The 26,925-nt window shown below is 37.2% G+C and overlaps 1 protein-coding gene across 2 annotated transcripts in view; it reads right to left on the bottom strand.

Moving 5' to 3' along the window:
• RNF13 (ring finger protein 13) overlaps window positions 1-26,925 on the bottom strand; it is a 143,942-nt gene that overhangs the window by 97,302 nt on the left and 19,715 nt on the right. For both annotated transcript variants that reach the window (XM_003358608.5, XM_013980793.2), the window contains exons 2-3: window positions 21,757-21,886; window positions 13,780-13,860 (exon numbers count right to left, since the gene is read on the bottom strand). In XM_003358608.5, coding sequence (XP_003358656.2) covers window positions 13,780-13,860; window positions 21,757-21,870 — 195 coding nt within the window. In that variant the 5' untranslated portion in view covers window positions 21,871-21,886. The remainder of the gene's footprint in view (window positions 1-13,779; window positions 13,861-21,756; window positions 21,887-26,925) is intronic.

Below are 26,925 nucleotides of genomic sequence, written 5' to 3'. Positions count from 1 at the left end.
AATAGCCAAAGCAATCCTGAGAAAGAAAAACAGTGCTGGAGGAATTAGGCTCCCTGACTACAAAGCTACAGTCACCAAAACCATATGGTACTGGTGCAAAAACAGAAACATAGGTCAGTGGAACAGGATACAAAGTCCAGAATTAGACCCATGCACCTACAGTCAATTAACCTATGACAAAAAAGGCAAGGAAATGCAATGGGGAAAAGACAGTCCCTTTAACAAGTGGTGCTGATAAAACTGGACAGCCACACTTGTAAAAGAATGAAATTAGAACACTCCCTAGCCCCATACACAAAAATAAACTCAAAATGGATTAAAGACCTAAATATAAGATTGGATACTACAAAACTCTTGGAGGAAAACATAGGCTGAACACTCTCTGTCATAAACCACAGCAGTATCTTCTCAGATCCACCTCTTAGATTAATGACAATAAAAACAAAACAAATGGCACCTAATTAAACTTAAAAGTTTTTACACAGCAAACAAAACCCTAAACAAAACAAAAAGACAACCCAAGAATGGGAAAAAATGTTTGAAAATGAAGCGACTGACAAGGGATTCATCTCCAAAATTTATAAATACCTCCTGCAGCTCACTACCATAAAAACAAACAACCCCATCAAAAAATGGCAGAAGATCTAAACAGACAAGTCTCCAAAGAAGATGTACAGATGGCCAAAAAACACATGAAAAGATGTTCAACATCACTAATTATTAGAGAAATGCAAATCAAACCTACTATGAGGCACCACCTTGCACCAGCCAGAATGGCCGTCATCAAAAAGTCTACACACAATAAACGCTGGAGAGGGTGTGGAGAATAGGGGATCCTCTCACACTGCTGGTGGGAACGTAAATTGGTGCAACCACTATGAAAAACAGTATGGGGATTCCTCAAAAAACTAAATAGAATTATCATATGATCCAGCAATCCCATTCCTGGGCATCTATCCAGAGAAAACCATGACTTGAAAAGATACATGTATCTCAATGTTCACTGCAGCACTATACAATAGCCAAGACATGGAAGCAACCTAAATGCCCATCAACAGAGGAATGGATAAAGATGTGGTACACATATACAATGGAACATTACTCATCCATAAAAAGGAAAGAAGTAACGGCATTTGCAGCAAAATGGATCCTAGATATTATCATACTAAGTGAAGTTAGTTAGACAGTGAGACAGAAATATCATTTACTATCACTTAAATCTGGAATCTAAAAAAAAGAATATAATGAACTTATTTGCAGAACAAAAACTGACTCATAGGCTTTGAAAAAATTACTGTTACCTAAGGAGACAGGTTGCGGGGTGGGGGGGATAGACTTGGGGTTTGGGATGGAAATGTTGTAAAATCAGGTTGTGATAATGGCTGTACAAATATAAATATAAAAAATGTAATGAATTTTTAAAAAATAAAATGTTCCTTATCCCAACATCATACTTCAAAATAATATTAACAAATACCCAGTATATGTGCATTTGTGTGTCTATGTGTATATGTCTATTATACTGATTATTTTCTAAATGTTTGATTATGCGTTTGATATCTGGATAAAAATTTTATACATTACAATTAGTCAATATATCTCTTTAAGTCTTTTTTGATGCTGAAAAAAAAGGAAAAAAGTCAAAGCAACAACCTAACCTTCCATTTTGACACTTGAAAAAGAAGAACAAATCAAACAAAAAGCAAGCAGAAAGAAGGAAATAATAAAGAATGGAAATTTATAAAACAGAGAATAGAAAAATAACTTTTTAAAAAATCAACAAAACCTGGAGTTCCCATCGTGGCTCAGTGGTTAACGAACCCAACTAGCATCCATGAGGATGTGGGTTCGATCTCTGGCCCCTCTCAGTGGGTTAAGGATCTGGCGTTGCTGTGAGCTGTGGTGTAGGTTGCAGACTCAGCTCAGATCCCATGTTGCTGTGGCTGTGGTGTCAGCCAGTGTATACAGCTGCAATTCGACCCCTAGCCTGGGAACCTCCATATGCCGCCAAAAAAAAAAAAAAAATCAACAAAACCATTTGGTTCTTCAGGGAAAAAAAAAATCAAGAAAACTGACAAATCTTATGTTCATAGATCAGAAGACTTAATATTGTTAAGATAACAATACTCTCTAAATTAATCTATAATTTTGATGCAATTTGTATCAAAATCCCAGCTGGATGTATTTCTTGGGGGGGGGGGGCAGAAATTGACAAGGTGATCCTAAATGGAAATTTCAAACAGAAATTCAGGGTACCCAGAATAACCAAAACAATCTTGAAAAGGAGAACAATATCAGAGAGCCCACACTTTCCAACTTTAAAACTTACTATATAGCTATAGTAATCAAGACAGTGTGGTTCTGGCACACAGATAAACATATAGATCAATGAAGTAGAATACAGATTCCAGAAATAAACCTTCATATTTATGATCAATTGACTTTTTTAACAAGGGGGTCATGATAATTCAATGAAAATAAAAGTTTTTTCAATAAATGGTGGCAAGGGGAGTTCCTGTCATGGCTCAGTGGTTAATGAATCCGACTAGGAACCATGAGGTTGCAGGTTCAATCCCTGGTCTTGCTCAGTGGGTTGGGGATCTGGCGTTGCCGTGAGCTGTGGTGTAGGTTGCAGATGCAGCTCGGATCCTGCGTTGCGGCTCTGGTGTAGGCCAGCACTACAGCTCCGATTCAACCCCTAGCCTGGGAACCTCCATATGCCGCAGGAGTGGCCCAAGAAATGGCAAAAAGACAAAAAAAAAAAAAAAAAAAAAAAAAAAAAAAAAAAAAAAATGGTGGCAAGGCAACTAGATATCCAATGCAAAAGAATTACATTGGATTCCTAACCAGCACTGCATAAAAATGAACTCAAAATGAATTAAAGACCTACATCTAAGAACTAGGACAATTAAAGTCCTAGAAGAAGGAGCTCCCTTGTGGCTCAGTAGGTTAAGGATCCAGCATTGTCAGTGCTATAGCTCTGGTTATGGGCCGTGGCGGGGATTCGATCCCTGGCCCCAGAACTTCTGCATGCCACAGATGTAGCCAAAAAACCAAAAAATCTTAGAAGAAAATATGCACAATTCTTCTTGAGTTTGCATTAGGCAATGGTTTCTTAGACATGATAACAAAAGCATAAACAATAAAAGCAACAACAGATAAACTGGATTTAATCAAATTTAACCAAAATTCTAATTTTAATCATAAATTTAATTGAAGTACAAAATTTTGTACTTCAAAGGTCACCATTAAAAAAAATGAAAAGACTACCCATAAAATGGGAAGAAATATTTTAAAATAATATATATGACAAGGGACTTTTAGCCAGAATACATGAAGAAATCATAATTCACTAATAAAAGGTCATAGAACCTAATTTTCAAATGAGCAGAGGGCCTAAATAGACATTTCTTTAAAGAAGATATATAACTGGCCAATGTGCATGTGAAATGATGCTCAACATCATTAATCTTTAGGGAAATGCATATCAAAACCACAATGAGGGAGTTCCTATTGTGGTTCAGCAGGTTAAGAACCCGACATATTGTCCATGAGGTTGAGGGTTTGATCCCTGGCCTCACTCAGTGGGTTAAGGATTCCAAATTTCTGCAAGCTGTGGCATACATAGGTCCCAAATGCATCTTGGATCCGGTGTTGCTACAGCTGTGGTGTAGGCTTCAGCCACAGCTCTGATTCTACCCTAGCCCAGGAACTTCAATATGCCTCAAATGCAGTCAAAAAATAAAAGAAAACAAAACAAAACCAAAAACAAACCAAAAACCCATACAATGAGCTAGCACTTCACACTCACCAGCAGGGCTATAATTTAAGAAAAGAAAAAGACATTAAAAATAAGTCTTAACACAGACATGGAGAAATTGGAACCCCAATATACTACTGGTGGGAACTGAAATTGAAGCAGGCAATCTGGAAAGCAGTCTGTTTAAAAGGTTAAACACAGAGTAACCACATGACGCAACAATTCCACTCTTAAGGATATACTCAAGAGAAATGAAAACATATGTCCACACAAAAATATGCATATGAGATGTTGACAGCAGCATCGTCTATAGCAGCCAAAAGGTGAAAACAATTCAAGTCCATCAACTAATAAAGAAATAAACAAAATGTAATATTCCCATACACATGGCAAGCCACCAAAAGGGGCAAAGTATGTACATGTTACGATACAGATGAACCTTGAATACATTCTAAATGAAAGAAGCCAGAATCAAAAGGCCACAAATTATATGATTCCATTTATAAATGAAATGTTAAGAACAAGCAACTCTACAGAGACAGAAAGTAAATTAATCTGCTTAGAGGCAGGGCTGAAGGGGTGAGTAGAAAAGGGGAATGAGGAGTTCCCGTCATGGCGCAGAGGTGAACGAATCCGACTAGGAACCATGAGGTTGTGGGTTCGGTCCCTGCCCTTGCTCAGTGGGTTAATGATCCGGCGTTGCCGTGAGCTGTGGTGTAGGTTGCAGACGCGGCTCGGATCCCGCGTTGCTGTGGCTCTGGCGTAGGCCGGTGGCTACAGCTCCGATTCGACCCCTAGCCTGGGAACCTCCATATGCCGCAGGAGCGGCCCAAAGAAATAGCAAAAAAAAAAAAAAACAAAAACAAAACAAAATGGGGAATGACAGCTAATAGGTATGGGGCTTCTGTGGGGGGGTGATGAAAATGTTCTAAAACTGACTGTGGTGATAGTTGCATAACTGTGAATATACTAAAAGCCACTGAAACATACTAGATGGTGAACTGTATGGTACATGAATTATATCTCAATAGGATCGTTATTTATAAAACATCAGAACATGAATCTGGTCACCGAACTACATGGTTTTTAGCATGATTTAAGGTTGTACCTTAAACATTCCTGTTTTTACTACTAATGTTGATTAAATTCTTACCCCAAAAAGTGACATCTTTTGAATATATATATATCACCTAAGGTCATCTAGAAATAAGTGTTTCATGAATGCTCTTAAAGGGGACAGCCCATCTGCATAGGCTCAGTCCACTGTAACCAGTACTAAGATATGTTTTTTCAGACAGCAGTAGTACATAATTTTTATCTGATGGAAATGCTTTCGTTTTTTGTCTGTTTCCTAGATCACACTGGGTAAGTAAAAATATTTTCCAAATACCTAACTGATCACTTACTGGTTTTAAGGGTATTGGTTATCCTAATATAATTTATCTTGCCAAACATCTACTATGTCTTTCCTCATTTCATCAAAGTAACATTAACTTGACTGCAAATGGAATTTCACATTTAATGTAAATTAACAAATATATTCTCCAAAGTTTACTACTTCAAACTATCTGTAAATATGAATAGTTTGTTAGTGACCTTATTGAAAATAAAGAAAAGAAGAGGAGGGAGAATAAATCATGGCATCTAGGCTAAAGCTAGGAAATAAAACCAATAATTCCTTTTTCAATCAAATTGATATTAAAAGATTTAAATAAGGAGAAATCATAACAGATCTGGTTGACCACTATAAACTCCTGGTTGTAGAATTATGTTATGATTTTAATATTTTTATACACATGCTATATCATCTCAATTTTTATAGTGAGCATGTATTACTCAATAGCATGAAAATATCTTTTTATGGACAAAAGAATAAAAAATTATATTTTTGCCATATCAAATTGAGAAAGCCTGAAAGAAAATCTAATGAAAACTACTAACTGAACAAACAATAAAAATTCCCAGTAATTAAACAGGAATGTGTGTAGGGGGACTGTGCTGATTTATGACATTAGACACCTAAGCCTCCTTTGACTTCCATTTGTTAAAAATAAATAGAACAATGATGGTGGGTTCAAGGACGACTAGGGCCTGAACTGTGAAACTAAGGAAAAGAACCAAGATTGGATTTGGAGAATTACACATAAGATGGGTAGACTATATGTAGATTTTCCCATGTATTCTTTTTTGTTTTTTGCTATTTGGGGCCACACTCATGGCATGTGAAAGTTCCCAGGCTAGGAGTCATATCAGAGTTGCAGCCACCGGCCTATGCCACAGCCACAGCAATGCCAGATCCAAGACCCAAATGCCACCTACACCACAACTCACAGCAACAACAGATCCTTAACCCACTGATCAAGGCCAGGAATTGAACCCACAACCTCTGGTTACTAGTCATATACGTTTCCATTGTGCCACAATGGGAACACTTCCCATGTATTGTTTCCAGGCCCTCCCCTTTATGCTCTCTTCCTGCATCCCCACTTTTAAATGATAAATTGTCATAATAAAATAATTCATTATTTCCTACATCTAGTGAGATTCTATATTCCTTGGATTCAGTAATAAATGAATGAGCAATCATCACCTTTGAAACTAACAGGAAAAGGTTCATTTTAGAAGCTCAAAAGTCACTGGAGAAGCATTCTCTGAATACGATCTAAGTTTGTGCACTTGAAAATGTCTTTATATTTTAGAATTCTTATTTTATGTATAGCCAAGTCTGATGGACTTGGAGAATAGACTTGCGGTTGCCAAGGGGGAGGGAGCGGATGGATTGGGAATATGGGGTTAACAGATGCAGACTATTGCCTTTGGAATGGATAAGCAATGAGATCCTGTGTGTAGCACTGGGAACTATATCTAATCATTTATGATGGAGTATAATAATGTGAGAAAAAATAATGTATACATGTATGTGTAACTGGGTCACCAAGCTGTACAGAAGAAAATTGACAGAACACTGTAAACCAGCTATCACGGAAAAATAAAAATCATATGTATAGCCAAGTGGTTTTACTCTATTTTGCTGGTATTATGTCCTTATTGTTTCTTTGAAAAGGAAATTATGACCTCTGTTTTAGTCTACATATTGAACATGACACTGCAATAGTTCATAGTTCCTAGGAGTGAGGAGGTCAAACACATTCAGCCTCAACCAAGATTTCTTCATATCACAAAACTGTCTGGAAGAGAAAATATAGTAGCTGGTATTGAGCATCTTCCCTACAACAACAACAACAAAAAAAGGAAGTCCCACAAATAAGGCATCCAAATAACCACATTTCCTTGCAATATTTGCAGTTTCCTACGAAGGAAAAAAACAAAAAATCTCAAGACTTTGCATTAAACAAAACCATTTATTTTTAAATAATCCTAAAATTAACTAATAATTTTCAAATAAGTCCAGCTTGTGAAAAATAAACTGGTGATGATGACAAAGGGCACTAATTCAAGAATAATGATGACTTACTTCACTTAGAATAATTTCCAGGTCTATGTGGAATCTAAAAAAGAACTTACAAAACAGACTCACAGACTTTGAAACCAAATTCATGGTTACCAAAGGGGAAATATGGGGTGGGAGGGATATATTAGTGGGTTGGGATTGACATCTTTATATTACCATATATAAACAGATAGGCAACAAGGACCTACTGTACAGCACAAGGTTATCTACTCAGTACTGAGTAATAACCTATATGGGAAAAGAATCTGAAACGGCACAGATACATGCATATGTGTAACTGATCTATTTGGCTGTACACCTGAAACACAACTTTTTATGTCAACTATACTCCAACAAAATATATTTTAAAAAGAAAAGAATGATGAGGAAAAATAAATCTATCATATAAATAAAACCCTTTGTTTACAACTTTGTTCTATACATTGAGAGTAATAGGCAAAGACAAATCTCCATCCCATGACCTTCATCCTCTAGGTCTTCTCCTCATCAACATAAACAACAGGCTGAATACCAGATTACAAAAACAATGTACACAACTATCACAGTAAATCTAGCCCAAAAGGTGTAATGCTAAAAACAAGATTTGCTATTGATAGGAATACTTGGAAAATCTGATATTAGGCTTACTTATCAGAGAGAAAACTTGGTTTGAATGTTTAATAATCATTATTATCTCCTCTACTTATCAAGGGATTTCTTAAAAGTAAGGAAAACCTAGGAGTTTCCATTGTGGCTCAGTGGTTAACGAATCTGACTAGGAACCATGAGGTTGAGGGTTCCATCCCTGCCCTCACTCAGTGGGTTAAGGCTCTGGCATTGTTGTGAGCTGTGGTGTAGGTCGCAGAAGTGGCTCAGATCCCGAGTTGCTGTGGCTATGGCATAGGCTGGAGGCTACAGCTCCGATTAAACCCCTAGCCTGGGAACCTCCATATGCCATGGGTGCAGCCCTAGAAAAGGCAGAAGACAAAAAAAAAAAGTATAAAAACCTAGAAAAGCTTGATCCCATTGCAGCCTTCAATGTATAACCAAATTATTCCAATAATACTGATAATAGAGAATCTAGCAAGAAACGTTGCTAGCATTACAAATCTACATGTAAAATTTTGGAGTTCCTATCATGGCACAGTGGTTAACGAATCCGACTAGGAACCAATGAGGTTGCGGGTTCGGTCCCTGCCCTTGCTCAGTGGGTTAACGATCTGGCGTTGCCGTGAGCTGTGGTGTAGGTTGCAGATGCGGCTCGGATCCTGCATTGCTGTGGCTCTGGCGTAGGCCAGTGGCTACAGCTCCGATTCGACCCCTAGCCTGGGAACCTCCATATGCCGTGGGAGCGGCCCAAAGAAATAGCAAAAAAAAGACAAAAAAACAAAAAAAAACAAATCTACATGTAAAATTTTGACTATGGAATAATGATGTTTTAGTAGTTGGTTATTCATTTCAAAAAGGTAAAAACAGAGGCCTACTTAACACTATACAATAATTCCAGATAGATTAAAAGACCTCCCAAACATAGGGTAGGGCCCATGGGAAAATTTTACAAATTGTGGGGTAAACAGAGGAAAATATTTCAAGATCTCAGTGTAGGGAAGGATTACTTAAAAGTTACAGAAAATGCAAAACATCAAAAACAATCTCTACATTAAAATTTAAACTAAAGAATAAATTAAAAGGCAATTTAAAGTTAAAAAGCAAGCAGAAAGAAGAATATATTTATAAGGCAATATAACTAAGGGATCAGTGTCTAGATTTCTACAAATCAATATTTTAAAAAGTAACAAACCAATATAAAAATGGGTAAAAAAAAATTTAAAAAGAAGACGACAATTCAGGGGTTCCATTGTGGCTTAACAGAAACAATCTGACTAGTATCCATGAGGACTCAGGTTTGATCCCTGGCCCTGCTCAGTGGGTTAAAGATCCAGTGTTGCCATGAGCTGTGGTGTAGGTCACAGAAGTGGCTTGGATCCGGAGCAGCTACAGCTCCAATTCAACCACCAGCCTGGGAACCTCCATATGCCGTGGGTGCAGCCCTAAAAAAACCAAAAAAAAAAAAAAAAGGACAATTTGGACTAAAAGAAATCTGCTTAACTAATAATCCTATAAAAAGATATTTGATCTCACTAATAATCCAGGAAATCCCAAGTAAAGGTCATAAAATACCACTTTATATTGGTTGGAAAACATTTAATTCCTTTTTCTTTTTCTTTTTTTTTTTTTTTTTTTGTCTTTTTAGGGCCACACCTGCAGCATAAGTTCTCATGCTAAGGATCAAATCGGAGCTACAGGTGCCAGCCTACACCACAACCACAACCACAGCCACAGCCACGCAGGATCCAAGCCGCATCTGCAGCCTATACCACAGCTCAGGGCAACATGAGATCCTTAACCCACCAAGTGAGGCCAGTGATCAAACATGAGTCTTCATGGTTACTAGTTGGGTTCACTACCTCTAAGCCACAATAGGAACTCTGGAAAACATTTATTTCTGTCAATACCAAGTCCAGACAAGGATGTGACAAAAGAGTTACATTTACATGTAAATTTCCTTTAGTGAGGGAGTTACAGCCCTTCTGAAGTGTCTAATGGGGACTCTCAATAATGAACTCCTTGTGAGTACCTAACTCTGGACAATGACCACACCATAAGATATTTCATTGCCAGGTCTCTGATAAGGTTTTTAGACTTAAAGGAACATACTGATGTCATATAGCTATCCTTTTGATCTGAGGCACAGACACAGTTTAGGAAAAAAAAAAAAAAATTCTGGAAAAGGTACCAGCCAAGACAGCCAATTAAAAATTAAAATATGTGACTGAAAACAGCTTCCCCCAGGTAAAAATACTAAATCCTTCCTTTAAAACTTCTACAACACTAACATGCCATATTTTAATCCATGCAAATTCACATTTTTACATTAACATTCAAATATCTAAAATTTGCTTTGATTTTCTGATTTTCCTATACTTGAATATTTTAAAAATTGGCACAGGAGGATAGAAAAAGTCTTTAAATACTATTAGCTTAATATCAGGGCATATGTAATTGAAATGGAAACACAGAATTTCAACTGATATGTGTTATACAATATACATCTGATCTCTCATAAATGGTGGAATCCAGTGATACTATAAAATCTATCGAATATAGAACATAAGCCTACAAAAACTATTCCAACTAAATATTCTGGGAAAAGTTAAAAAACAAAAATATTTCTCAGCCATGTCTCTTACTATATTTTTAATTAACTTGGGTATACTTTTAACTCATTCATTTAATTAGTTTTATAGACACTACACTACAGTGAGCCACTCCCACTTCATCATCATGATGTCCTCCTTGTAAACAATATCAAGCAGGCGAGCATTTTGAATTCTGATTCTGGGCAATGGCAAACCAGTCATGCAAATATAAAAGCCATCTACAATGATCCAATAGTTTGTTAGAATACTCTCTTTACTGTCACTGTATTTCACCTTTGGGCTTGTCCTATATTGTCACAGTACAAAAGCAGGCAGATACTTAACATTTTTTCTCAGACAGTGATAAATCAATTTCTCAAAATTCCTTTTAAATGTAAACTAAATTTATAATAACACAGAGGAACACGAATAAGACTGGTTAGCAGGAGATAATGGACCTCATTAAAACAAGCTTACTAAGCAGAAAGGTTCTTCAGTGAAAAGGGATGGTCTGAATCCTTAGGCTTAAAGGAAGAAAGGCTGCCAGCTTAAAATCGCTCATAATCAGAGAAATGCAAATTAAAATAATACTTTTTGCCTAACAGACAAAAGCTAAAAAGATGGCGAATATCCACTGTTGGCAAGGATATAGGGAAATGGGTGTTCTCATACACCATTAAAGGGAATAAATCAGGACAGCCATTTGGAAAGGTAATTTAGTGTATCTAAGAAAATTTTAGATATACATACCAATGGACTCATCCATGATACTTTCAAACCTCTATCCTAGAGAAATAACTGAACTTTGGATAAGAAACCAAAATATCTGTTAATAGTAAGCGACTAATAGTAAAATGACTATGGTCATTCATATTACAGAATACAATGCAGTGCTTAATAGGAACATGCTAGATCTATAGGCACAGCTGTGGAAAGATCTCTAAGACAAAATGCTAATGTGGGGAAGTGGGGGAGTCAAATGCAAACTAACACTGTAGTGGTTATCTTTCATTCACAGTGCCCAAATTTGCTGAAACCACTATGAATCCCACCTTCACAAAGCAGACTAAAACAACAAAAATAACAACAACAACGAAAATGGTATCACTAGCCTCCCTCATAGCTAGGTATTTCATTAAAGTATATGGCTAGTAACTACGTGGCCTAGAATCTGTCAATTAGAAAAATCAAAGCGTTAGATCTGAAGAAACAGTTTGGCAAATGGTATCTCTGATTAGCTTGGTAACAACAGAGATGGACTGTTTTGAGGTAAGACCACAGAGGCTTCCTGCTCAGAGAAGTGTTTCTCTCTGGGAGTCAGTGGCTGCCATCAATCTTTCATCAAGCCAGTTCTACAAGGTGTTTCTGGGTTTTATTCCTGAAACAGTCTGGAAACTGCTTCCCAGGCTATGATACTCTGAACATTTTTATCCCTTCATAAATCCCTTTCTGGATAAATTAGCTAGAATGGATTCCATTAAAAAATTAAAAAACCTTCCATATACACAAATGATAACCATTTGTGAGCTTTACAAGTTCATAAATTTATGAACTAAAAAGTATTACATATTCAGAAATGAATCTGAAGGCCATTAAAAGCATATAACATCCTGATCCTGAACTCCAAAGAGGAAAGTGGAATTGATAGGTACAGGTGAGAAAGAGGTACAGGAAGCTGTTTCTTTTTCCCTCTGTATACTTTCTTCTGTTTAAATATTTTTATAAAAGAGATACAATGTTGATTTTTAATCATTTAAAATATTTAAAAAATTAAAAACTGATTATGTCCCTCCTAGAGATGCCTGTCATCCTAACTGAGAACAATAGTTTTATGGTACTTAAAAAGGAATTTTAAGAAAGTTAAAACAAAAAACAACAAAAAAGTTAAAACACACTGAAAACACTCTGTGGTGTGTTTTCATTGTCATGAAAACACAATTTCATATATTATTACTTACATAACATAAAACCCTTTTATTATCTTGGAATAGGGAAGGACTTTCTAAGCATGACTCCAGAAATAAAAGGGAAAGATAATGTTTTAACTATATACAAAGCTTCTGAAAGCTTAAAGTAAAAAGATGAAGGACAAACTGAGAAAAATGATCTAAAGCATATATGGCAAACAACAGACTGAAGCTATCAATATATAAAGTATTCTTACAAATCAATAAGAATGGACATCTTAATTTAAAAATGGACAAAGAGCATTAATAGGCAACTCATATTCACAAAGACACACACACAATGGACAAAAAACATAAAGATGTTCAATGTCGTTAAATTTTTTTATCAATTAACAAAAATTTTATAATATCTAGTACCAAAGAAGATATGGGAAAAAGGACAGTCTCACACACTACTGGTGGGATTCTATATTGTCAAAATTTTGAAGGGCAACCTGGACTATATAACATCATTTTAAACATGTGTTCCATAAACAAAGCAACTCTACTTTTTGGAAATGTATCTTACGTAAATAAATAGAAAAATACGCAAAAATGATGTTTATTGCAACACTGGACAAAAAAAAAAAAAAAAAAACTAGACAAATTAAATATAAACTGTAAAAAAATTAAACAAATCAATGTTTAAAAAAGTATTTCATACGGAGTTCCCGTCTTGGTGCATCGGAAACGAATCCAACTAGGAACCACAAGGTTGCAGGTTCGACCCCTGGTCTCGTTCAGTGGGTTAAGGAACCAACATTGCCGTGTGCTGTGGTGTAGGTCGCAGACATGGCTCAGATCCTGCATTGCTGTAGCTCTGGCGTACGCCAGCAGCTGTAGCTCTGATTGGACCTCTAGCCTGGGAACCTCCATATGCCACAAGTGCGGCCCTAAAAAGAACAAAAAAAAGAAAAGAAAAAGTATTTCATGATGTTACAAAACCATGCAGCCACTACAAATAAAAATGTAGATCCTTGTCCACTGGCATGAAAAGACGTTTTAGACAGACAGTCAAGTGAAAAGAGCAGGTAACCATGTGGCATGTTTCTATTAGAGGTAAATATAGATTCAACACATATGTACATAATATATGTGTATATACATATTGCACATGCATATATATGTATATATACATACACACACACATGTACATTTACATACACAGTACATATTCTAGAAAACAGGTCTGAAATACACAAAAAATGTTAATAGCAGCTAGTTCAGAATAATACAATCATAGGTGATCTTACTTTCCTCTTCATACCGTTTGAATAGCCTTAACCCTTTAAAAATGAATATGTATAGGTTTTTATGATAAATAATAGGAAGAAATATTTTAATTCTTTAAACAAATAAAGAGCAATAAAAATTAAATTATTAAATATCCTATGCCTTTACCATATGTTACTATTTTCTTACCTTTAAACCTTCAGCCGGAAGTCTATAACCAAATCTTGCTGGAAGGTCATCAAATGTCTGAGATGCATTTTCAAAATTATACTAAATATAAAATTAAAAACAATCAAGTTACAACCAATGTACACATAACATTAAAAACAAAAAGTCTGTTAAACCATTAAGTTGTCATTTCTACAATTCTGATTTACTATCACAGTTTATCACAATAAAATCAACTTTGTAAATGCACATTCACTAAAATAGAAAGGAACATATACAATTTACTACATATACAAGTGCTTAAGCTGGATTCTGATTTCATGTAATTATTATTAAACATCAGCAATAATTCTATAACATTAAACCACCTACTGTTTTCTCTGAGTTTTTCCCCACAGACAAAAAATTCCCTAGCAAAGTTTTCTAGACAGATAATTTTTCAGCAAGAGTTCCATTTTATTTTCTCTGTATTTTAAGGGTCTGATTTAATAGAAGAGATTTACAGGATTTCTCACTCTAGCCATGAAAGATGCCTTTTCCCCAGAGAAAGGAGTACCAAATTACATTCTTAAAGCACTTCCATTTTTCAAGTAATCTGAACATTTTTATCTAGTCTGAACAATGAAAGGACTAAACTCAATGAAATATATACATATAGAGAGCTGAAGGTATTCAAACTCTTTAACAACCTTCCCCTTCCTTAAATAGATAGAGATTCCTACAATATGTATCAGTCCTATATCAAAACAGAACCAGGGAGTTCCCATCACGGCGCAGTGGTTAACGAATCCGACTACAAACCATGAAGTTGCGGATTCCATCCCTGGCCTTGCTCAGTGGGTTAAGGATCTGGCATTGCCGTGAGCTGTGGTGTAGGTCACAGACGCGGCTCGGATCCTGTGTTGCTGTGGCTGTGGTGTAGGCCAGTGGCTGCAGCTCCAATTAGACCCCTAGCCTGAGAACCTCCATATGCTGCAGAAGTGGCCCTAGAAAAGGCAAAAAGACAAAAAAGACAGAGAGAAAAAAAAAAAAAAAAAAAACAGAACCAGTTTCCACATCGTAGTGGTTATCATGTTCACCTCACACAATACAGAACAAAACAAAACAAGGATCTGCTGTGCTTTTAGAAGATAACAGTAATAACTGTGAAGTGTGCTCACTGCATTATTTAAGATGCTATATTTAATGTGCTTTAAATAAGAAAACAAGATAAATAAGGAAGATAGATGAAACTAAGCAAAGATAGTACACAGGTAACTTTTGAAACACAGGTGCAATTTATACAATGTATTAGGCTTTAAGACAGTTGTTCCTAAACTGTAGGCAAAACAGAAAAAATTGAAGACGTTTGTTCTGAATATAGATTATAAGGAACAAAGCAAGATTGTTATGTGTAGACAGCAGAAGCTGGAAAGATGAAGCAAACCTTAAACATTTACAAAGCATGGATTAGGTGACACATCCAGATTGATAGCTATTATCCCTAAATCAAACACCCACTGGTGATCTTCATGTAGCTTCAATGAGTCATCTGCCAGAGACCACAGATAAATAGCCCTGCAGGTTAACAGCAAATTATAGCTGTGTTCAGATGTAAACACCTCAAGTCTCTCAAGCTCTTCTCAAGGGCAAGCAAATATTGATCCGGACACCTTCCATCTGTCAGGTCCCCTCGCTTATTACCCCTAACTCAGGTTCTGGTAGCCACACTGTCACCAGGGAAAGGTGATGCAGCACAGAGAGAGACTGGACAAACTAATGGGAAACACAGGATTATTTTTTCTTTTTTCTTTTTATGGACACATCTGCAGTATCTGGAAGTTCCCAGGTTAGGGGTGGAATTGGAGCTACAGCTTTAAGCCTACACCACAGCCACAGCAACATCAGTCTGAGCCACATCTGCGCCCTGTGCCACAGCTTGCAGCAACTCCCGATCCTTAGCCCACTGAACGAGGCCAGGGATTGAACCCGCATCCTCACAGACACTATGATAAGTTAACCTGCAGAGCACAACAGGAACTCCATAACATACCCATCTTTTACCTATGCTTCTCACTATATGTTTGTAAATAATTCAATAAATTATGCAATTCAAGCATACAAATTTGATGACTGAACCTATCCATTCTGTTACCTTTGAGATAATCAGCCTGGCAGTATACTTAGAGACCAGTGCTGCTTCAGAGTAATTTTCTACTTTAAAAATATTTCATATTCACAGAGTGCTCTATGGTTTACAAATTGCTTTAGAATCATGAAGTAGCTTTTAAATCCATTATCACAATGTATCATTTAACCTCTTGATTAAAACATCTTTCTTTGATTTACTTAAATTATGATCCATTTTGAACTTAGGAAAGTCATTTAACTCCTCCAAGGCCAAAGACACTAAAATAAACTGACCTAGATCAACACAGATAAACCAAAGAAAAATAAAAATGTGTACAGGCAATACTTTTTAAAATGTACTTTTAAAATCAGGAAATGGAAAATCTACAACGGTACTAAAATATTCTTTTATCACTTCCCATTACTGAGGAGTTTCACTTTTTGGCTAGAATTTCAGAAATAAAATACCTAGTTTGATCTACAATATTTGTTAACACTGAGACTTAGAATAAATTTCGCTATTTAAGGAGACCCATTTTGACACTGCTTTGTCTTTTCCCCAGGAAAGCAACTGTTACTTTGCTCACATTGCCTGTTAGCAATCACACTGTTTAAAAACAAAAAATGTTCCTATCATCAACAAGATAAACAGAATCGTCTTTGGTACAAAAGTGCTTTACTTTTTACAGGGGTGCATAAGGGAGATGCTGCTGCTCATGAAGTTAAAGCACACTCACTGTTAGAATTTTTTTTTTTTTTTTTTTTGGTCTTTTTGTCTTTGTTGTTGCTATTTCTTGGGCCGCTCCCGAGGCATATGGAGGTTCCCAGGCCAGGGGTCGAATCGGAGCTGTAGCCACCGGCCTACGCCAGAGCCACAGCAACGCGGGATCCAAGCCGCATCTGCAACCTACACCACAGCTCACGGCAACGCCAGACCGTTAACCCACTGAGCAAGGGCAGGGACCGAACCCGCAACCTCATGGTTCCTAGTCGGATTCGTTAACCACTGCGCCACAACAGGAACTCCTAGAATTTTTGAAGTAGAAAAATAAAACTACTCCTCTCTAGAATCCCATAAGTGATTACTAAATTACAATTTTAATCTGCTTATTTTGAAAAGGTCTTTTATTTATTTATTTGTTTATTTATTTATTTTGCTTCTGAGGGCCATACCCGTGGCATATGGAGGTTCCCAGGTTAGGGGTTGAATTTCGGAACTACAGCTGCCGGCCTACACCACAGCCACAGCAATGCAGGATCTGAGCCGCATCTGCAACCTACATCACAGTTCACAGCAACCCCAGATCTTTAACCCACTAAGCGAGGCCAAGGATCGAACCCACAACCTCGTGGTTCCTAGTCTGATTCGTTTCCGCTGCACCACAACGGGAACTCTGAAAAGGTCTTTTCTTAACCAGTTCTCCTCCTTGACAGTAGTCTTAACATAAGGTTTAATTCAATTTACTTATTTTTTTTTAGGTTTATTTCAATTTAGAAGGTAACAAATAGCTAACGACAATGGAGCATTTATGACAGCATGCTAAACGCCTAACCGGTATTTACTTATTTAATTCTTATCACAGCCCTATAAAGTCAATCGCTATTATCATCATCCGCACTTTACAGATTGACCACAGAATGAAATACCCTGCTTGAAAATAACTTGCTCTTTTAAATAAAAAGAACCAAGATTCTATTTCAAGTAGTCTGGCCCCAGAGTCCTGGCTCTTAACCCAGTGCCCTACAGTCTCTGCTCCAATCTCATTTTCATAGGTAAACTAACACTTAAGAGATGTTAGGTAATTTGCCCAAGGTCATGGAGCTACAGAGTGGAGAACTGAAATTCAACCCAGATTGGAACTCCTAATGCTGGAGCTCTTAACTACCTTGCTATACAATCCAGTCCATTCACACCACCAACCACTGGTGCTTCTCCCCTATCTCTGATCACTGACCCCAATAAACACCTTCAAAATCTCTCTGACAAATCTCTATAACAGAATCAAAAGGGAGATTAAGAGTAAATGAAAACTTGGTTGTTTTGATTCCCCTGAAACTATGTAAGATGGATACTACTTCTCAACAAGATCATGGCGTTTTAAAGCTAACAAGTCACCTGTAGCCTATGGACCTCAGAATATTCAACATTGATCAGGCAGTCTCAAAAGCATAATGCTCCTGAAATTCTAAAGCTCCATATTTTCAGATATAAACATACATAATTAATAACTTTATATTTCCTTTTTTGTCAAAGAGAAATGATAAGAGATGAAAAGGAATAAATTAACAATAATCAAAATAGAAATAACAATAATTTAAAGTTCCAAAACACTATTTAGAAAATGTGAGGAGTTCCCGTTGTGGCACAGTGGGTAACAAATCCAACTAGGAATGATGAGGTTGCGGGTTTGATCCTTGGCCTTGCTCAGTGGGTTAAGGATCCAGCATTGCCGTGAGCTGTGTGTAGGCCGAAGACACGGCTCGGATCCCGAGTTGCTGTGGCCGGTGGCTACAGCTCCGATTAGACCCCTAGCCTGGGAACCTCCATATGCCGCAGGAAGCGGCCCTAGAAAAGCTCCTCCCCCCCAAAAAAAAGAAGAAAGAACTAGGTCTCCAAGGAAAAGCTATCAATCAACTCAAATATTTATTGAATTCCTACTGTTTAACTCTTACTAGGTACCAGAAACATAAAGTTTAATAAGGCACAGTCCTGCCTTCCAGGTACTCATGATCTAGGGGGCTTAATGACTAGTCAGCAAACATGACAGAGTAGCATCTCCATAGCTTCTTAGAACTCACCAACTGGTTGGACAAATTCCAAGTCAAGGGAATTAACAATCGAATGGGAGAATTCTACTGCCAAAAATAAAATCATCTGACATGCACATAGCATGACTAAAACTGACTTTATCTTTTCAAAAGCAACATCCCAGTACCTGTCTGAAATGAAACTAGAATCAACCTGATAACCAACTTATTTAAATTTTATTATTACAAGCCCATGTTTCAGGGATATTCTTATTCAAGTAAAAGAAAGAGATAAATTTCCCCGTGCTATACAGTAAATATATCTTTTATCTATTTTAATATAGAGTATTGTGTAACAACCTATATGGGAAAAGAATCTGAAAAGCAATGGATATATGTTTATGTACAACTGATTTACTTTGCTGTCCATATGAAACTAATACAACTTTGTAAGTCAACTATATTCCGAATACATTTAAAAAAAAAAAAAAAGAACCAATATTTTCAACTCCTTGACTCATTTCCTTTGAATGACTGTGTTACCACATGCAGTTCCTCTGCTGCAATATTCAGTTCCCCTTTTCACCAGTTACAAGACTTAACAACCATTTCCCATGGCTATCCCTGCATTCCTGTAAGCCTCTATCTTCAGTGTCAACACAAAGACCAGATTAAGGCAGCTCTCACAATGACAGTTCCTTCACTAGATGACATCAGCATACATTCCACACCTACCTGCCTGAAACACAGGGAACACTGCTAGCAAGGACTGATTGTTCTTCTATATCTAACATTTTATTCTGTATCTACTTAAAAACAAAACTTAGGCAGTCACATACACTGCTCAAGGAAGTGAGTGAAAGATGATAAAATAATAATTATAATGCAGATAGACAAAACAAAGCATTAACTAGGTGTCAGATATTGTTTAAGTAGTTTACCTTATTTAACCATCAAGGCAACACTTCCATTTACAAACTGAAAAATGGAGTAATTTATAGTGACTAAGTAATTTGATCCATACCACACAGCTGGTTAAGTTGCCAGAGCAGCCCATTGAAAATCATTTAGCCCATCACATAATTAAAACACAGACTAACAATTCACTTCAGAAAAAAGACAGAGATGACAAAGAGTGGCAGATGTTAGAAACAACAGATGGAAAAAAAGAGAGAATGAAAGAAAACAAGAGAAAAGAGAGACAAGGAGAACTTCATTCCTTGATCAGTACATGAACCCTCTACATCATTTCAAAAGGTATCCCAAGACTATTTCAAGGACTTTGGGGCCTAATTTAGACATTTTAATAGCCATGGACTCAGTCCTTAAAGGTTCTACTTCTATATACCAAAAGGATCCAGACTATTCTAGAAAAATGTAATCAACCAGTTCCCTATTAAATAGGGTAACAGAGGGTGAGCAATCTTATAGGGATTAGATGTGTTTGCCATGCCTTCAAAAAGCTATGGTATATGAAACCAACCTGGCTCTCTCAAGTTCTACAATGATTCTAGACCCTTCTACAAGTCCCATATTGTGAAGAAGCACAGGTGAGGATCACATTAAGCTTTGGTCAACAACAATTCTGGCCCTTCTATTTCTCACCTAATGCCATTAAGTAAATCACATGCACCAGAAGGAAAAATCAATAAATCCTTAGATAATGCCTCGAGTACAGGCGTACACACATACACACACATTACAGATACAGACACAGTTAATTCTTCTTTTCTAGCTTCGCAGAAATGAGAAATAGGAAATGCACTTCTTAGTGTAGAAGACAATAGGTCAGGAGACTAGAAAGGACTACTAAGGTTATGAAGAGCAACCCCTCTTCTCTAAAAACTTTTCTATCAAAGATAACATTATCCTTCTCTTATGACTCATTAATATTAACTCTAGGTTGAAATTTTCTATGGACATCTTGCACAATTTTTTAAAATATCACTATCAGGAGTTCCCACCGTGGCTCAGTGGTTAACGAATCCGACTAGGAACCATGAGGTTGCAGGTTCGATCCCTGGCCTTGCTCAGTGGGTTAAGGATCTGGTGTTGCCATGAGCTCTGGTGTAGGTTGCAGACGAGGCTCAGATCCCGAGTTGCCATGGCTGTGGCGTAGGCCAGCAGCTACTGCTCCGATTAGACCCCTAGCCTGGGAAACTCCATATGCCACAGATGTTGCCCTAAAAAGACAAAAACAAAAATGAAAAATAATATATCACTATCAAAGTCATTCCATATACACTAATTACCAAAAAAACCCAGTAAGATTCTAAATAAACACATAGCATGTAGATATATATGTACATGGCACTCAAGAGTGCACAGTTCTCTTGCGGCACAAGAGATTAAGGATCTGGCATTGTCGGAGTTCCCATCGTGGCGCAGTGGTTAACAAATCCGACTAGGAACTATGAGGTTTCGGGTTTGATCCCTGGCCTTGCTCAGTGGGTAAGGATCCGGTGTTGCCATGAGCTGTGGTGTGGGTTTCAGACGCGGCTCAGATCCTGCATTGCTGTGACTCTGGCGTAGGCCGGCGGCTACAGCTCCGATTAGACACCAAGCCTGGAACCTCCATATGCCAAGGGAGCGGCCCTAGGAAAGGCAAAAAGACAAAAAAAAAAAAAAAAAGGATCTGGCATTGTCACAGAAAAAGCAGTTTGGGTCCCCACCATGGTGAGGGTTCATCCCTCACCTGGGAACTTCCACATGCTGCGGGACCATCACAAAAACAAAAAAGAGCACACACGCACTCAGAAGCAACAACATTTATCAGGTACTTATTGTACATGAGATCTTATATTAGAGATCAAGCAATAAAAAAATTAACAAAGTCCCCCTCTTTCAAGTAATAACTATGTGTATACAAGTCTGTATGTTCAATTCTATTACTTTGTTATTGTATAACATTCCGTCATTTAGGACCTTTTTTTCAAGTTTTTCTTTAAGAGATGCTTTTACACATGAATAAATATTACTATTTAAGTATAACCTTTACTGGGGGGTGGCGGGATATACTTGGGTTATGGGATGGAAATCCTGTGAAACTGGATTGTTATGATCATTATACAACTACAGATGTGACAAAATTCATTTGAGTAATAATAAATAAATAAATAAATAAATATAACCTTTACTTACTGCTAAAACGTCTGCTTCTACAGGCAGTAGGTTTAAGAATGCAAAGAGCTGGACAGTCAAGATGGTATAGACTTGTGTGGCCGACAGCATGAGCATCCCTATGGAGAGCAGCATCTCGCTTTAAAATCACCTGGAAGACAAGCAGATGAATAACAATAAATTCTGGTACTTTGTTCCTGAAAATAAGTTATTTGATGTATTAATTCCTGATGCCCAAAAATCTGTTTTAACTATGAACATGGATTTAATACAAAAACTAATTTTTCTTTCAAAAGCATAAGAGTTTACATAGATTTGGATATTTAGATAAACACCCTATGTTAGTCAACACCTACATAACTCATGGGGATTTAAGTCCAGTGTTGTAACTATGAAATAAAGATCCTCTCACAGTTCTCAGTTTATACCATGAATCAAGTAGCAACTCAATTATTGGAAAAAACTAGGTTTCAATCAAAATAATGATTTAAAAACATGTAGCACCTTTGATTTAATTTTTTCTTTTTTCTTTTTAGGGCCACTACTGTGGCACATGGAAGTTCCCAAGCTAGAGGTCGAATGGTAGCTACAACTGCCAGCCACAGCCACAGCAATGCAGGATCCAAGCCAAGTCTTCGACCTAGACCACAGCTCACGGCAACGCTAGATCCTTAACCCACTAAGAGAGGCCGGGGATTAAACTCACATCCTCATGGATATTAGTTAGATTCATTTCCACTGCGCCATAAGGGGAACTCCTAAAGTTTTTTACAATCTTAAAGAATTTTGATAATTTTAAAATTTGTAAATGTACTTATCTATTCTGGAATACTGTACCACACTAGAGAATATTTTTTAAAAATAACCATTTATTGGAGTTCCCATCATGGCACAGCGGAAATGAATCCGACTAGGAACCATGAGGTTGCGGGTTAAGGTATAGGCTGCAGACAAGGCTCAGATCCTGTGTCGCTGCAGCTGTGGTGTAGGCCAGCACCTGTAGCTCCGACTGGACCCTTAGCCTGGGAACCTCCATATGCCACACGTGCAGCCCTAAAAAAGCAAAAAGAAAAAAAAAAAAAAAGCCATTTATTATAAAGTAATACTTTTTGCCCTTTCCCTTCTAATAGTGTACGTATCTTTTTGCCTCTCTACATCCTAAATGGCAGTAGCGCAATCACCTCCACAACCATATCTAATTCTCTATGTGAGTCCTCATCTTACAGCAAAAGATACCATGAAAGGACTAAATGTCAATTAAGTACCAAAATTTACATTGGTAAGCCTTAACCAACTGTACAACATATTTTTTTAAATGGAAAGAATGAAGTCTGTGAAGACAGAGGCCTTTATAATGAATTATTTCATTAAATGTCACAAACTCATGTAATTTTGATAGTAATTGCTGTTGGTAAGGCTCTGAACTTAAGAGACTACCAAACAGACTCAAACTCTGACTCTTTGACACACACTGAAAGAGAAATACCCTTCAATAATTACTGAACTACCATGTTATAAAGACCTTAATATCAGAGGTGAAATAAAAGTGAAAATACACTAAATGTACAGATTTGATCCACAGAGACAGACAGTAAATTTGTGGTTGCCTGGAGATTGGGGTAAGACAAAGGGAGAGAGGTGGACCAGAAAGGAATGAGGAATGATTGCTCATGGATATGGAGTTTCTTTTCAGGATGATGAAAATGTTCTAAAGTTAGATTGTGGTAATGGTTATATAACTCCATAAATATACTAAAAAATCACTACACTTTTCACTTTAAATAGGTAAATCTTATGGTATATTATATCTCAAAAAAGCTTTTTAAAAATGCATAGACTTGTTATATTAGTTTCTGAGCTAAAATAAATTTTAGAACATACCTCTGCAGAAAAAAGAGTTAACACAGCAGCCTTGAGACTGCTATCCTTAGGAAGACCTGCTTACAAGGTTGGCCCTTTGCTGGCATCTGAGAACTTAGATTTGAGGGTTCCCATCATTCCTGGATAAGAAATGCTCATTGTGCTTACATTCTGCACACAATGTGGTTTACACTGAACACCTACTTCCTTTTTGGTATATGCTAGGTGGAGAGTACCCACCTCTGGACGAGCCCCCAGCATAAACCCGGGGCACTGAATCACTCATGAGCTTTCCTGGTAGACATTTCACATGTATTGTCATAACTCACTGCTGAGAAATTAAGTATGTCCTTTGTGACTCCACTGTGAGAGGACTCTTCAAAGCTTATAGTTGGTTTCCTCTGGGCTTTATTCCATGTACCTTTTCCCTTTGCTGATTTTGCTCTGTACACTTTCACTGTAATACATTATCGCGCTAAGTACAATCATATGCTGAGTCCTACAAGTCCTCCTAGTGATTCATGGAACTTTGCAGGGTGGTCTTGGGGACCTCCAACATAACGCCATTAGACAATTTCTGGGTAGAAATCACAGCATGAAAACATACAAATCGAAGTTCCTGTCATGGCATTGCCATGAGCCGTGGTGTAGGTCACAGATGCGGCTTGGATCTGGTGTTGCTGTGGCTGTGGTGGAGGCCGGCAGCTGTTGCTCCAATTTGATCCTAGCCTGGGAAATTCCATATGCCGTAGGTGCAGCCCTAAAAAGCAAAAAAAAAAATTAATAAATTAAAAGAAATTAAATCCTCCTGCCGCCCCCAAAAAAGAGTAATTAACATTAAATCTAGGAAAAGATCATATTGGGGTTCATTATACTGTTTCTCTACTTTTCTGTATGTTTGATAATTTGTATACTTTTTTTTAAGCAGTGAATAAGTAATTGTTTTAACTCTTCAGTGATTTTTTTAGAAGGATTTCAGTGTCATTTTTCTAAATTGTGGTGTAACATACAAACATAAAATTTACCATTTTAAACATTTTTAACTGTAAAGTTTAGTGACACTAACAGCATTCGAATTGTTGTACAACTATCACCACCATCCATCTCCAGAACTTTTCCATCATCCCAAACTGGAACTCTGTTTCCACTAAATACTAATTTTCCATTCCCCGCCCCTCAAGCCCCCAGGCAACCACTATTTTACTTTCTGTCTCTATGAATTTGACTGTTCTAGGTAACATGATATAAGTGGAATCACTTTTTGTCCATTTATGTCTGGCTTATTTCACTTAATTAGCATGTCTTTAAGACTCATCCATAATGTAGCATATGTCAAAATTTCCTTCTTTTTGAAGGCTGGATATATTCCATGATAGGTACTTAACACATTTTGTTTATCTATTTATCCATCAATGGATGCTCTGGTAGCTTCCACCTTTTGGCTACTGTGAACAAGGGTGCAGAAATATCTATTTGAGTTTCTGCTTTCATTTCTTTTGTGTATATACCCAGAAGTGGAATTGCTAGATCATACAGTAATTTTTTAATTTTTTTAAGGAATCATCGTATCATTTTCCACAACATTTGCACCATTTTACATTCCTGCCAGGAACACACAGGGTTCCAACTTCTTCATATCCTTATCAATGTTTTATTTTCTGTTTGCTTGGTAATAGTCACCCTAAAGGGTATAAAGTGCTATCTCTCATTGTGGCTTGATTTGCTCTTCTCTTATGACTGGTGATGTGGAGCATCTTTTCAGATGATTGTCAAACTTTTGTATAATACCTTCACTGGAGAAGTAATTATTCAAATCTTTGTCCATTTTATAAAAATTGAAGTATAGCTGATATATAGCATCAGTTTCAAGTGTATAGCTAAATGATTCATATATACATACAAATTTTTCTCATTCTTTTCCAGTATATGTAATTATATATTACAAGATATTGAATACAGTTCCCTATGCTATACAACAGGACTTTGTTGTTTATCTATTTTATATATAGTAGTGTGTATCTGTTAATCCCAAGCTCCTATTTATCCCTCCCCCCTTCCCAATTTGGCAACTATAAATTTGTTTTCTTATGTCTTTGAATCTGTTTCTGTTTTGTAAATAAGTTCATTTGTTTATTTATTTATTTATTTTTGCTTTTTTAGGGCCACACCTTCAGCATATGGAAGTTCCACAGTTACAGTCAAATCAGAGTTACAGCTGCTTGGCTGACACCACAGCCACAGCAACACAGGGTCTGGACCACATCTGCGACCTACACCACAGCTCACAGCAATGCCAGAGCTTTAACCCACTAAGTGAAGCCAGGGATCAAATTCGAATCCTCATGGATACTAGTTGGGTTCATAACCCACTGAGCCACAAGAGGAACTCCTTGTATCATTTTTTTAGATTCCACATACAAAAGATATCATATGACATTTTTCTTTCTCTGACTGACTTCACTCAGTATGATAATCTCTGGGTCCATCCATGTTAGTTACAATAGGTATTATTTCATTATTTTTTATAGTTGAGTAATATTCCATTGTGTATATATACCACATCTTATCCATTCATCTATTGATAGATACTTAGGTTGCTTCCATGTTTTGTTCTTTGCCCATTTTTTTTTCTTTTTTTGTCTTTTTAGGGCTGCACCAGCAGCATATAGAGGTTCCCAGGCTAGGAGTCAAACCGGAGCTACAGCCACTGGCTGATGCCACAGCCACAGCAACATAAGATCTGAGTCACGTCTGTAAACTACACTACAGCTCACGGCAATGCTGGATCCTTAACCCACTGAGGGAGGCCAGGGATAGAAACTGTGTCCTCATGGATGCTAGTCAGATTCGTTTCTGCTGAGCCATGATGGGAATTCCCATGTCTTTTTTTCTCTTCCTGCTATTAATGTGGCACATTACACAGATTTCTTTTCTTTTCCCCCTGCCCTTTAGGGCCACACCCATGGCACATGGAAGTTCCCAGGCTAGGAGTTGATTTGGTGCTACAACTGCTGGCCTACACCACAGCCAAAGCAACGCACGATCTGGGCCACACCTGCAACCTACACCACAACTCATGACAATGCTGGATCCTTAAAACACTGAACAAGGCCAGGGATCAAACCAGCATCCTCATGGACACTAGTCGGATTTGTTTCCACTGACCACAATGGGAGCTCCTACATGGGTTTCTTTTTATATGTTGAACCACCGTGAATTCTAGGAACTAGCCTCACTATGGATGATGACATTGCTAGTAGTTTGCTGAGGATCTGTGCATCAATATTCGTAAGAAATATTGATCTGTAGCTTTTTTTCTTGCAGTGTTTT

The sequence above is a fragment of the Sus scrofa genome, chromosome 13 (genome assembly GCF_000003025.6).
Source record: "Sus scrofa isolate TJ Tabasco breed Duroc chromosome 13, Sscrofa11.1, whole genome shotgun sequence".
Lineage (NCBI taxonomy): Eukaryota > Metazoa > Chordata > Mammalia > Artiodactyla > Suidae > Sus > Sus scrofa.
The sequence above is the reverse complement of the archived record's forward strand: the minus strand, read 5'-3'. Positions and strand labels throughout refer to the sequence as shown.